Source organism: Glandiceps talaboti, chromosome 21, assembly GCF_964340395.1.
Source record: "Glandiceps talaboti chromosome 21, keGlaTala1.1, whole genome shotgun sequence".
Taxonomy (NCBI): Eukaryota; Metazoa; Hemichordata; class Enteropneusta; family Spengelidae; genus Glandiceps; species Glandiceps talaboti.
The window spans coordinates 9356305-9369920 of NC_135569.1; the positions used below are offsets into that span (position 1 = coordinate 9356305).

Below are 13616 nucleotides of genomic sequence, written 5' to 3' on the forward strand. Positions count from 1 at the left end.
AAACAGAAAGTACATACACACACCGGTAACCAACTCAATTTTTTCTTCCAGTCTGTTTTATTTTACGGAGATCTATGCCTTTTAACCATCCGACGATATAGCAGAATCATACAGTATTGATTACTCCACAAATTCTCGAGGAAATTTGTTCGTAACGAAGACGACGAGGAGATGTTCATGACGATCGGTGAATTCGAAAGTTGCGTAAGTTTGTGAAATCGAAGTTGGCTAGAGTTGTTCATAGTAAATCGTGTACCAAGCAAGGTAAGGGTATCAAGCCAGTTTAGATCTGAGATCGACCCGATCCCCAGGGTTTCCAGCATACGCTAGCTATAAAAACTGTTGATCTTGAGTGTGATGGCGAAAACCCCAGCCCAAAGACAGAGGAAAACGAAGGGTCAAATCCAAGATGACAAGGAGAGGAAAAGAGATGAAAGGGCTGTGAAAGCAGCAATGCGGAAACAGAGAAAGGACAAGAGTTATCTTGCTGAGGACGAAAATTTCGCTAGTTTTGCGACACAGTTACAAACTAGAGGGTTACAACTCAGAGATATACCAGGCGATGGGTAAGTGATCACAGCTCAGATGAGAATAAATATGATTCAAAATCATGTATGTCAATCATTATAATTTACATATTTGTGGTGATAATGAGGTTCACAAGTGGTTATCAATATATATATATATATATATATATATATATATATATATATATATATATATATATATATATATATATATATATATATATATATATATATATATATATATATATATATATATATATATATATATATATATATATATATATGTTGAGGGTAGAAGAAAATCAAGTCGGGTATTTCGTCTCTACAAGCCTGTTTCGTGAGTAAATCACTCGTCAGGAGATGTTGATGTACTCTATATATATATATATATATATATATATATATATATATATATATATATATATATATATATATATATATATATATATATATATATATATATATATATATATATGTTGATGTACTCTATATATATGTTGATGTACTCTATATATATATATATATATATATATATACTAAGTATATATATATATATATATATAATAGCGATAGAGTGAAAAATCTAGAATATATACATGTTTGTTGATCGTTTCATATATATTTACTTTCTTGTGTTTTTGCTAACTTGAGAAAATGATGGATACATTTCAAATGGTTTGAATACATATTTAGTAAGCAAAGAATCATCAGAAGTACTTTAAGTAGTACTGTTCGTATTGGAGGTTGTAAGTAGATTGTAGTGTATATAGTGTACAGTGAACCAATCAATATTATGGATACAGATATGTCTGTGTTCATAATCTGTGTATAGTTCATGTCACATGACAGGGGTTCTAATTAGTGTACCGTGTGAGTAACAATTCGTCTGTTCAGGGTGACAGGGTTTGTCAAACTCTCTGTTTGCTAGTCTTGCTTCTAGACCCCTCGGACTATTCTGCTCACTATGAAGGTGACCAAAGGTCGCTAGTACTAGTGAGGGCGATAACCAGGTGTTCCACCCTCATATCTATCAAAAGAAAGCCAGAGGTCTAGCAGCTAGACTATTCTGTGTGCTGGCTTTAATCACAACATGAAGGTAGTCCTTCTGCTTCCATACACACAGATAATCAGAAGTCTTGGTTGTGTAACAAAAACTATTTACTATTAGTATCATTATTTTATTCCCGACTTGATAAATACTTATAGACATTATAGACATACATTTGTAAGTTGGTCTCAGATTCAGGTTCAGATTCATATTGGAGTCCACTCTGAGACTAGTCTCAAAATGAGACTAGGCCGCCAAACTGATTCTGAATTTGAATCTGAACCCAAATTTATGCATATGATAAACAAGTTCAGAGAAAGCTTTTTACAATTTGATTTATTTTCTTGTTACAGGAATTGTCTGTTCCGTGCCCTTGGCGACCAATTAGAGGGTCACACACGTAATCATATACGACAACGTCAAGATACAGTGCAGTATATGATAGACCATAGAGATGATTTTGAACCTTTCGTAGAAGATGACATACCTTTTGATAGACATGGTTTGTAGTCAAGATTTCATATTTTATATTTTGTAAATTTAATTTATAGAATCTTACTTTTTGATACAATTTTGTTCTTAAGATTATTTTTTTCTTTGAACAAGGATGAAATCTTGTCAGTCTTCCTGTTGTTCACTTGAAATATGCCATATTCTGGTAATTCGTTCATAGTCAGTTTGAAAAGAGTGTCATCATGCGAGGGCGCTACAGATTGTGGAAATGAGGGTTAAACTTGTCATTATGTATGACGGTACAACGAACATACAATCAACAAAACGGCTGTAAACAAATATTACTGTCATTCTGACAACAATAACAATCAATAAAGACTCATTGTTCAGTTTTCTTTGTGAAATCTTTAAATTCAAGGTCATAGGTAAAGATCATCTGATTGGCAGATATCAAGACAATACCAAAAATCAGAATCTTTCAAGCAATCTTTAAGACTTACCAGAGACTATGAGTATGACTTGTTTTTGTACAGAGAGCATTTTTAGATTTTTGGTCATCACATCATATTTCATTGTCTTCTATTTCAGCTTCACTTCTCCGAAAGCCAGGAACCTATGCTGGTAATGATGCTATAGTGGCGTTTGCTAGACTACATGAAGTCAATGTAATTATACATCAATTAAATGCACCTCTATGGCAGGTAAGTTAGATTAACAGAATGGAAATAAAAGCCATTTCTAAGCAACGCATCTTTAAATACAGACTCGTTCTTAATCGTGTTGTTTTGTACAAGATTGACACATTCATTACATGTAGTCACTTCAAAACTAGATTCCAAACAGGTAATGTTATCACGAATACAGTTAGCCAGTTCACTGTGTTGATGTGTTACATTATTAGCCATCATGCCTCCCAGCCCCAGCATCGTAAACCGCCTCTTTACAGCACTGTCCAAAACGTACCTGCTTCATACTGCATTGCTTCAGTAGAAATACATGCTCTGGCTTGCAAGAATCCCTAACCCTTGTATACTTGTATAATTATATGTGAGGGCTAGGAGGTATGACAGCTAACGACGCAACAGAACAGTGCAGTGAACATGCTATATTACAACATGAGATGTGAAAACTTGTTTCACATCTCCAGTTTGAATTGGGTCTAAATGTAGCCAAATTATTTTTTGAAATTGTTAAATTTGGAAGTTTTTCATCTCATCAATCATAGGTGAATGGAACAGAGAAATCTAAAGCAAGAGAACTCCATATATCATATCATAATGGTGACCATTACTCAAGTGTACGTAAATTAGGTGATAGTTCAGATCAACCAGCCAACCTTACCTTACCAGTAAGTACACTCACTGTATACTTTATTTGTCTGCATTATAGAAATGTTAAATACAGAATCTATATGTATCTATCTATGTGTCTGGTGTACAGTGCGCCCTCTAGTGATAGCCAGATTTTGTTGTTGTGAGTCAAAATGAGAAAAACTGGCATTTCTTGTCTGTATCTTACAGACTACCACATAGTAAGAGATAGGGAAACACCAAATTTTGGTGCATCACTAGAAATTGTGTACACCAGTGATGCATCAAATTGGCTTAGAGGACACACTGCTGGTGTGCGTGAATTTACAAATTCATAGTCAAACCAAGATATAGTGTTCTTCACAGAAGATGATGGAATCTTTGGTGTACTGTTATGATAAATTGGTTTATATTGTTTTGAGGAAATTGTAGGTTGGAACTTGAAACTCTATATGACCTGCAGAGAGGCAGTACATTACTCTTGGACAACTGTACATTAGCTGGTGGTATTGTGTACAAATCAACTGCACTGGAAAGACATGTCATACACATTAGGTTGTAGTTGAACCATTCACTGTCACATTTGATATGAACGCTAGAAACAAATGTGGCAAACAGTAGAATCACTTACTTGGATGTTAGGAGTTGTAACAGCATTTGTATATATATGGATGCCATGGGCAGGATAACAGAAATATAATTTGTCGTTACAGCCAGTCAAAGAAACACCCACTCATAAGAAAGGTAAACAACAACACCAGAAACAAACTGATGAAGAATTGGATGGTTACTATGACTACAGTGAGGACACTACTGAAACTTTTGTATATGATGACTCCTTAGAGACTGAGCAGCGGATTATGAATGAGACAGGTTGCCAGGTAATGTCAAGTTGGGAGAATTTATCATAATCCATTACTTGTGAAATATATCCAGGGCATCTAGGTATTGATTGACCTATAAGTTCTCCTATGGAATAATTTCTAATTGGTTTAGAGAGTACACTGGTGTGCACACACACACCCAATCATAAAGTTTTCAAGTTTGAATGATTGAACCAACGTGCACACTCTAAGTCAGTTTGACAAGAAGTCATATACATAACAATCAAATTCAAACTAAATATCCAATCCTCATCCATATGGCCATTTTAACAAAGTATATATTATTATTATTAGTTATAAATGATATTATTAAATTTTTGTGTTCTAATACAGGATCTTCAATTAATACGTGAAACTCTGGCAGACAATGAGTATGATGTCGAAGCTACTATAGACTTTCTAATCCAAATTGTATTTACTTCACAACAAACAGGTGAGTTCTATTATGGAATTCTGAATTCAGCACTTGTAGTTCTTGGGCTGAAGTTCAGAGTTGAAAGTTCAGAGTTGAAAGTTCAGAGTTGAAAGGACAGAAGCAAAAAGAGTTGAAAGTTCAGAGTTGAAAAGCTAAGAAGCTAACTGTGATCCTAACCATTAGTCTTGCTGTTCAAAGCACTGTACTATGATATTTACTGCTTGAGTTCTATAACATTACAACCCTATACACTTCATCAACTCTGAGGGCAGTATACAGTCTATGCTACCAGTAACATATAAGAAGTAGTGTCCTATCAGATCCCCGTTTAGACAATGGCTTTAAATATTACACAACCAGAACCGTGGTTCAAATCTTCAGCCATTTACAGCCGGTGGCAATGATTTAAACTAGCAATATACAGATTATGAGACAACCACTGTCATATTCTTCAAAGCTAGGTTTGTCCTTAATTTATGACACAACATAAATTTTGAATTTTATGAAATTGACTCATCTTAACCTGTAGATGCACCAGAAGACCCATCAGAGTCAAATGATACACCGCCTGGTTTGTGGTCAGAATCTGGTTCTGGTTCTAAAATATTTGGTCCACTCAATGAAGGCGATAGTGAAGACGGCCACCAATCATCTCAAACAGAACAAGTCTACAATGAAGTACAAAGCAATACATCAGGTGCTAGACCCAAAGCAAACCCAAAACAAAATGCTGTACAGGTAAGAATGATATTCAAAATGCTGTACAGGTAAGAATGATAGTCAAAGTGGTGTACAGTCCTTTGTCTTTGCCTCTTGCTACATTTTGTCTGTTATGAAATATACCGTTTAAGTTATAAGTAGACATTACTATACTTCACCATTGTGTAAACTCTTTACAGGAGTACCAACAATATTATGACTCTGGCTGTCCATAGACCCTCATTGTTGGAGGGTCTATGGGCTGTCTAAACATAATTATATCACACTGGTAATCAAGCCTTCGGTTTACTCAGATAGACATAAACTAAATCTATTGTTTTTCAATGTGGTAGATGACACAAGTGTGTGATAGCGGTTCCTCTGTTGTGTGATTCTAATCACCCTGTGATCAAGATAGTGTAAACATTGGAAGTCCCAAAAACAGCACACTGCAAGTTCTGTCAATAAAACTCTGTTATGCCTCACTATAATTAAAACCAACGTCCATTCAATAGCTTATCACTGTTTTATCAACATGTTGTGACAATAGTTTTAGTTTGTGTCTATCTTAAAAAACTGAAGGTTCAACTACCAGAGTAATGGTATGTGCAGATACTAAAATCAGTGTTTATTTGTTTTCAGGCCAAATCTCACATTAGTAATCGTAACAGGAAGCGACAAGCCAAAGAAGAAAAGAAGAGACGACAAATGGAAAGACATCGGAGGAAAGTACGAGGAGAAGTTGATGAAATAGAGGACTCTGATGATGACTCGGATAGCATTGACCCATCTTTATTGAAAGATATACAAATGCTGGCAATTTGAATGATAGTGAAAAACAGATCTCTTGATTTTTTTTTAGGTGCAAGACTTGATATTTGATGACATGAAAGACTTATTTATGGATGACAAAATCATGTTTCTTAAATTTGTTCTTAGTAACAAACTTGGAGACTTAAAGTGAAGGAGTGTCAATTCTTGCCAATGGCACAGTTATACACAATTTGCATAATGTATTGTTATGTAAATTTTATGATAATTTTTAAACAAAGAATCGGATAAAGACCATTCTCTAGAAATGTCTTGAAATAACTCTGTCAAGGAAAAGAACTGTGCCCTGAAAAAAAGGAATATTTCTCAGGTCCTTGATTGTGGAGACAAAAAGATGGAGGAATTGCTTTCTCATGTAAAACAATCATGTCTCATAAATTCACAAGCTTAATAACTAGAAAGTCTCTCGTTGGAGAGAAATGACTTTGAGTTTCTGAATAGGAACATTTACAGTGGACTTATCAAGTTAAACATATTCAGTAAATTATTTTACTCAAAATCAAAATGTATTACACAATGTGTGCAACCAAATGGACCAATAAGATTTGGAATAGTGCCAACTACTGACAAAAATTTTCGATGATAGAGAATAAAGTGGTATGAACTCTAAATATAAATTTTGAAGATAACGATACTACACAAACATATACTCTGGAATAACAGCTCCAGGAATCTAGAACAAATTATTTCATAATTATTTTCTTAATTATTATTATTATTATTATTATTATTATTATTTATCATTAATTATATTCATCATGAATTAGCCATCTATTATTTTTGGCTTATGTGATGTTGTGGCCCATTCTCAGAAGCACATAGTCTACGTCTGTGATGGTACGCCTTGACAGAGCGCCCTCACATATAAGGAGAGAGAGAGAGAGAGAGAGAGAGAGAGAGAGAGAGAGAGAGAGAGAGAGAGAGAGAGAGAGAGAGAGAGAGAGAGAGAGAGAGAGAGAGAGAGAGAGAGAGAGAGAGAGAGAGAGAGAGAGAGAAGGTTGACATATCTTACAGTCTGAGGAGCATGTTGACACATGAATATTAAATGGTCTCACATTTGTTCATGTTTATGAACAGTTATGCTCCTCTCTGTGTTGTCCCCATGACTTTGCCTCGGATGAAATAAGACATCTAGCCCAAAATGTCTTGTTAAGTTAATTAAATGAACCTTACCTTCCTGTAACAATCAGATATCATACAATAAAGACAAGAATATGGTGCCAATGGTATAGTAGCCCAACTGTATTGAAATCCTTGTTGGTGCTCTTATACTGTGAATAATTCTATATCCTTTATGACAGATTGTTCCTGGTCCTTTAGAAATAATATAAAAATTAAGAAATGTGGGGGTTCTGTCTTATTTTCAAGGAAATCATCAATCTCTTATTTTCCCATCAAGTTAAACAGTATGCAGTGGCCATATTGGATTCAGTGGCCATATTGAATTCTAAAATGATCAAATTTTTATATCATTTAGACCTCTATATAGAAATATGTATGGAGACTTATCAATTTTAACTGAGAATAGATTGAAATTTTCTCGAACAAAGTACTTGCCAATGTTTATCGAGTTTGTTTCTGAGGTACATTCTACATTACCAAAATTATTTACATACCGGTGAAAATGGCCAGACTGTGGGACAATGTTAGGCGAAAAAGAATTGTTTCTGGTCAGCACGCGCATTTTTTTTGTATTTGTTGAGCCCATGCAGTCTACAGATCCAGGGGAGAAACACAAAATAACCCTCCCTGCTTCAGTGAAGACAACTGTAGAGCCAATCATGAACAAGCAAATGACATCTGCCCTACATACATACTTGCTCTAAAGTACTAAATAAAATGAACAGTAACTGCCATAAATAGTAGACTGAGTGACAGGTTTGTTGAGAATAAAAAAAAAATTGCGTCATCGCACCACTTTAGACAAACTGTCCTGACCAGAAACAGTTCTTGTTTTTCTTTTTCTTTTTTTTTGGCCTTAGGTAGTAATCTTGTAAAGCATTCTACTATCAAGTACGAATGATGTTGGCAAGATGAAAACAATAATAAATTGAACGTAATACAACACAACAAAAATTTATTTTTGAATATATATAATATTTACTTTCAGAAAAATGGACAGTATACAATAACTTACGTTAACACAAATACATACAAAAACTTACAGTACATAGAAGGCATAGAAATCAAATATATCTCTAAATTATCTTCAGATACATATTCATATCCTTATTCACGGAACTAATTCAAAGCACCAAATGCATGATATACAAATGACTAGTAGAAACAAAAACAGAGACTTTTAGACAATGTAATTTTAGGTTCATATTCACATTGATATCCACATCCCAGGGATGACCATGTGATTATGCAAGATATTAATCATAGCCATTTATAGACATATCTATTATAAAGTCAAATTATTTTAATACACATGTATATTCATAATCATATGATATATTCAATGTACCACTGCAAAAGTAGTTGTAGCCATGGTAACTGTAAATCAGTCCTGTCATTGGATAGTACCATGGTAGCTGTAACCATGGTAAACATAATCAGTGCTTCAATGCTTTTGAAAAACAAACAAATCAAAGCTTCACACATATTTTTTCTATGTGACTAAGCTGTTAATTATTGGGAAAGCACAATTTTCAAATACTGCTACAGTACTAAAACCTGAACCCATCAGTCATAAATGTGTTATTCTGAACAGCACCCCTAGTGGTCACATATTAGAATCTTTCGTTTTTGCCATACGCTGAATCATGATATGACTGACTTTGATTTGAATGACTTCTGTGCCTAAGGGATGATCACACAATGTCACACAAGCTCAATATGTGAATATCGTATATTATGGGGGGGGGGGGGGGGGGGGGGATATGACATCAATGCATTTGTTGAACTTCATTTTTGCACTTCTAACCAAATATCGATGCAAAACTTTCACTCCTTCAATGATAAATGATAGCTTTTGTATTTACTACTGAGATGTTGTTAAGTTGATAAAAATTTACTAGTACTTCTAATGTGAGATATGGTGCTGGGTTTCTGGTAGTATTTTGATGTGTTTACCATCATGGTTTTATATTACATCGATCGCAGTGATTTGACCATCATAGTTTACATCATATAGAAACGTTTGATGTCGCACTTGTTTAAGGGAGGGGGAGGGGGAGGGGGTTTTGACCTAAACGAACAAAGTTCATTTGTTGAGCTTGTGCAACATTGTGCAATCGTCTCTAAGTGAAAGGCAAATGTCTGTGGGCAAGAGTCTAAACTATACCCTGTTAATATCAGTGAGTATGGCATTTCTGAGTTGCATATCACATGATAATTCAAATTATGTTCACAAAGAGAAATTACATGTTTGACACACTCTACTTGTCTACACTTTAGTTACAGGCTAAAATGTTGCCATAGTTACAGTTTGAGTGGCATTCAACTTTTGTTACAAAATGACAACAAAATGTACAGACTTGCTGATAGGTATGCCGATTGTAAAACTGTGATAATCAGGTGCAAAGTGTTGCGGTCATGATTCAGTAAAGATATCAACTATAAAATACCCTTTGAAAAGTAAGGGTTAAAATCCTCTGATTCTGTATGTAGATAAATAACAAATATATGAAAATGTAATGTACTTTACTAAACTTTATAAAACTTCTATGAAATCTCAAAGATTCAAATATTTTACTTTCATGGCATCTGAGTATACTTTCCGTGTTTATGAGAAGTTGATATGAAGTCATTACAAAGTTTCCACTGATTGGACAGCATGCATACTGCTTTCTAACCAATCAGATTGGATCTTATAAAGCACTTCAGATCAACTAATTATGTGCAATATCTAACAATCCTGGCAATAAACTAACATTTTTTTCCTGTGATTTACAGTTCTGTAATTTTCAAAAGTGAGGCAGTCGCCTAATATCGTAACCATGCCAACAATGGTAGTACCAGCAGATTAAATAACGAAACACCAGTATCAGGCTTCACCTACAGAAAGTACCCTGCCAACAATAGCACCCACACTATGTCAGCCTTGTGAACAAAGCGCGCCCTCTATGTTCAATAATAGATACCCCAGACAATGCCCAAGAGTGAGAACTTGTGTTCTTTGAAAGCCTAATCCTGAAATAACAGCCATTTTCAATTTTTTTTGACTGACATTACATCTCACATGCTCTGTCAGATCTGTCAATAGCTGACGATTCATTTGAATATTCATAAGATATATTTTCTCAGTTCTTTGAAGCCAAGGACTTGTTATATTATTTCAAAGTTCTGTCAACGTAGCAAAGCCTTTCCAGAATCCCAGGACATTTTCTAATGAATATTGCTACTACATATTCTTTACCACATTATTTTGCCTGTGATCCCCTTTTCTCTGTATTTCATTTTTCTTATGACAAGGCTTTGACTGTGAGACAGGAAAGGTTCACCTGTGTTTAGATATCAAGTTTGAATATTAGCAAAGGTTCACCTGTGTTTAGATATCAAGTTTGAATATTAGCAAAGGTTCACCTGTGTTTAGATATCAAGTTTAAATATTAGCAAAGGTTCACATGTTTAGATATCAAGTTTGAATATTAGCAAAGGTTCACCTGTGTTTAGATATCAAGTTTGAATATTACCAAAGGTTCACCTGTGTTTAGATATCAAGTTTGAATATTAGCAAACGTTCACCTGTGTTTAGATATCAAGTTTAAATATTAGCAAAAGTTCACCTGTTATTAGATATCAAGTTTGAATATTAGTAAGTTTAGTGTCAGATATGTTTTGTTTTATTTTTTATCATTTATTTTAATTATTTAAATTGTAGAAATGTGTAGACAGAAGTCTGCATCTTACTGTAATCTCTTATATGCTGTAATGCATTATAACAGTACTGCTGTGTACTCTTATGTACTGTACTGTATCTTATTGTTATGTACTGTTTTGTATCGTATGTACTGTACTGACCGCTACTGTACTGTACTGTATCTTATGTACTGTACTGCACTACATTTTATTGTACTGTTCTGCTCTGCACTGCACTGTACTATATCTTACATATTGTACTGCACTGCACAGTACTGTACTGTACCATTCTGTACTATTATACTGTACTGTACCTTATGTACTGTACTATACTGTGCTGTACTGTACCATTCTATTATGTACTGTACTGTACCATGTTGTACTGTACTGCATCTTACATACTACACTGTACTGTATCTTATGTATTGTAATGTATCTTACATACTGTACTGCACTGTACTGCACTGTACTGTACTGTACTGTACTGTACTGTATCTTATGTACTGTACTGTACTGTACTGTACTGTACTATACTATACTATACTGTACTGTACTGTACTGTACCGTACTGTATCTTATGTACTGTACTGTACTGTACTGTACTGTACTATACTATACTGTACTGTACTGTACTGTAATGTAATGTACTGTCAGTACAGTCTATTGATACTACAAAACAAAAATCACCTGCTACAAATAGTTTACACAACTTTGGAAAAAAATCAACTCAGCCAGGACAGTGAACAATGACATCAGTTTACCATTCTGACTAACTGTAAAGCAAATAAGTTAAAGGAACTACTAAAAATCTTATATATTCATCCTTTCCATCAAATGAAAAATAAACTATATCTCGTATAAAACTTCAACAAAACCAAGTCATAAGCTTCTACTAATCTGTTTCTCAAACACTTTCTATACACCGACCTAAGTATTGCTTTTCTTACTTTACTTCAAATTTATCAATGGCAAAATATTGTGGATTCATTTTAGTATTGCCTGTCCTCTGTTTAAACAGTCTACATGTCTCTCCATAGTACTTCACTTGTTATCAATGTTTACTCCAACATACTTGAAAAGCATAGTTTGTAAAATATCATAGACGTCTTAAACTTGCACCGATTCATAAATAAGACATTCTCAATGTACTCTAGAAATGCCTTCAGCCACATGCAGTGTTTGTTTGTTTGTTTGTCATTTCTCCAGTAATTCTTAATTTTCTATGACTCCTATCACGGTCATTACAAAACTAAACATTTTTTGAGAAAGAAATGCAAGATTGCATCTCTACGATTATATTCAGCAAAGTTTGGATATGTGTTGTTTCTATGTAATCTTATGATATCATGTTGTCCCACAAGTGACATCACAGATCCTTGGTCCCTAAATCTGATGACATCACACACATCTCCAATTTCAATGACATCACAGACTTTGTATCCCAGCTGCTGATGACATCACAAATGTATGGTCCAACCATAGGAAGTATTTCTCATTTGCTTCAGAGATATTACAGGATTTTGGTTCACAATTCTAATGACATCACCTGCATTTAGTGCAACTTTTGATGACATCATAGCTGAATGGTCCAAATGTTTGTGATGACATCACAAATGTTTGACTTCTTATTCTTAAAAATATTCCCTTCCCAATTTTGAGAACATCACATGCACTTAGTCTCTTAAAGAGATGTTGATGTCATCACAAATATTTGGTCACCATTTCTGATAACCACACAAGATTCCAATTTCTGTTCACATCACAGCTATTCAGTCCATAATTCCAACATCACACATTTTTGGTCATCATTTCTGATGACATCACAGTATTTTGTCCCCATTTCTGATGACATCACAGGTTCTCAGTTTCAATTCCCAATTTATCTTTACACCATAGATTTTCACTCCATAATTCTGATGACATCTCAATTTATGGTCTCCACTTCTGATGACATCACAGGATTTTGTCTCCATTTCTGATGACATCACAGGTTCTTAGTTTCAATTCCAATTGCTCTTTACACCATAGACTTTCACTCCATAATTCTGATGACATCCCAATTTATGGTCCCACTTTCTGATGACATCACAGAATTTTGGTCCCCATTTCTGGTGACATCATAGCTTTTTAGTCCCATAATCTGATGACATCACATACTCAGCTCAATTTCTTCTGACTTCACAGACTATAAGTCAGTTTTCTGATCCGCCGACATCAAGAAATCGAAATAGAGTAGTGAATTTCTTCACATCATGTAAATGTATTCACGGATTCATTACCCTGTAAGTTCACAGCTGGTTTTTTTCCAAGTAGCCAGCTGTAGAAATATGTATATGAATCACTTGCTGTTATAATTATTGATATGATGAAGTGGTATAGTTGTACTTATTTCTCATATTTACTTCTGTTTTGATTATCCACTAGACATACTAACAACTACTTTTCTGTACATAACACGTCAGCTGCTGAAGTGCTCTATTCCGTTTAGCCAGCATCGTACTTTTGTCATAATTATTGAAAATAAAGTGTTACTGACATCAGCTGACTACATGTTCTGTACTCACAACATTTACTGCAAGCTTTGATGACATGGAAGTTTTTGAGTACACAACTTTGATGACATCATCAAACTGTGTGAAATGT

At 34.4% G+C, this 13616-nt stretch overlaps 1 protein-coding gene across 1 annotated transcript; it reads left to right on the forward strand.

Annotated features, from left to right (window-relative positions):
* The first annotated feature begins 12 nt into the window (after positions 1-12).
* On the forward strand, positions 13-6742 carry LOC144451534 (OTU domain-containing protein 3-like). Its single transcript, XM_078142408.1, has 8 exons — positions 13-566; positions 1929-2077; positions 2617-2729; positions 3254-3376; positions 4052-4219; positions 4556-4655; positions 5167-5375; positions 5979-6742. Exons 1-8 carry the CDS (start codon positions 358-360, stop codon positions 6159-6161), a joined length of 1254 nt encoding a protein of 417 aa, XP_077998534.1. The 5' UTR covers positions 13-357; the 3' UTR covers positions 6162-6742.
* The last annotated feature ends 6874 nt before the right edge of the window (positions 6743-13616 follow it).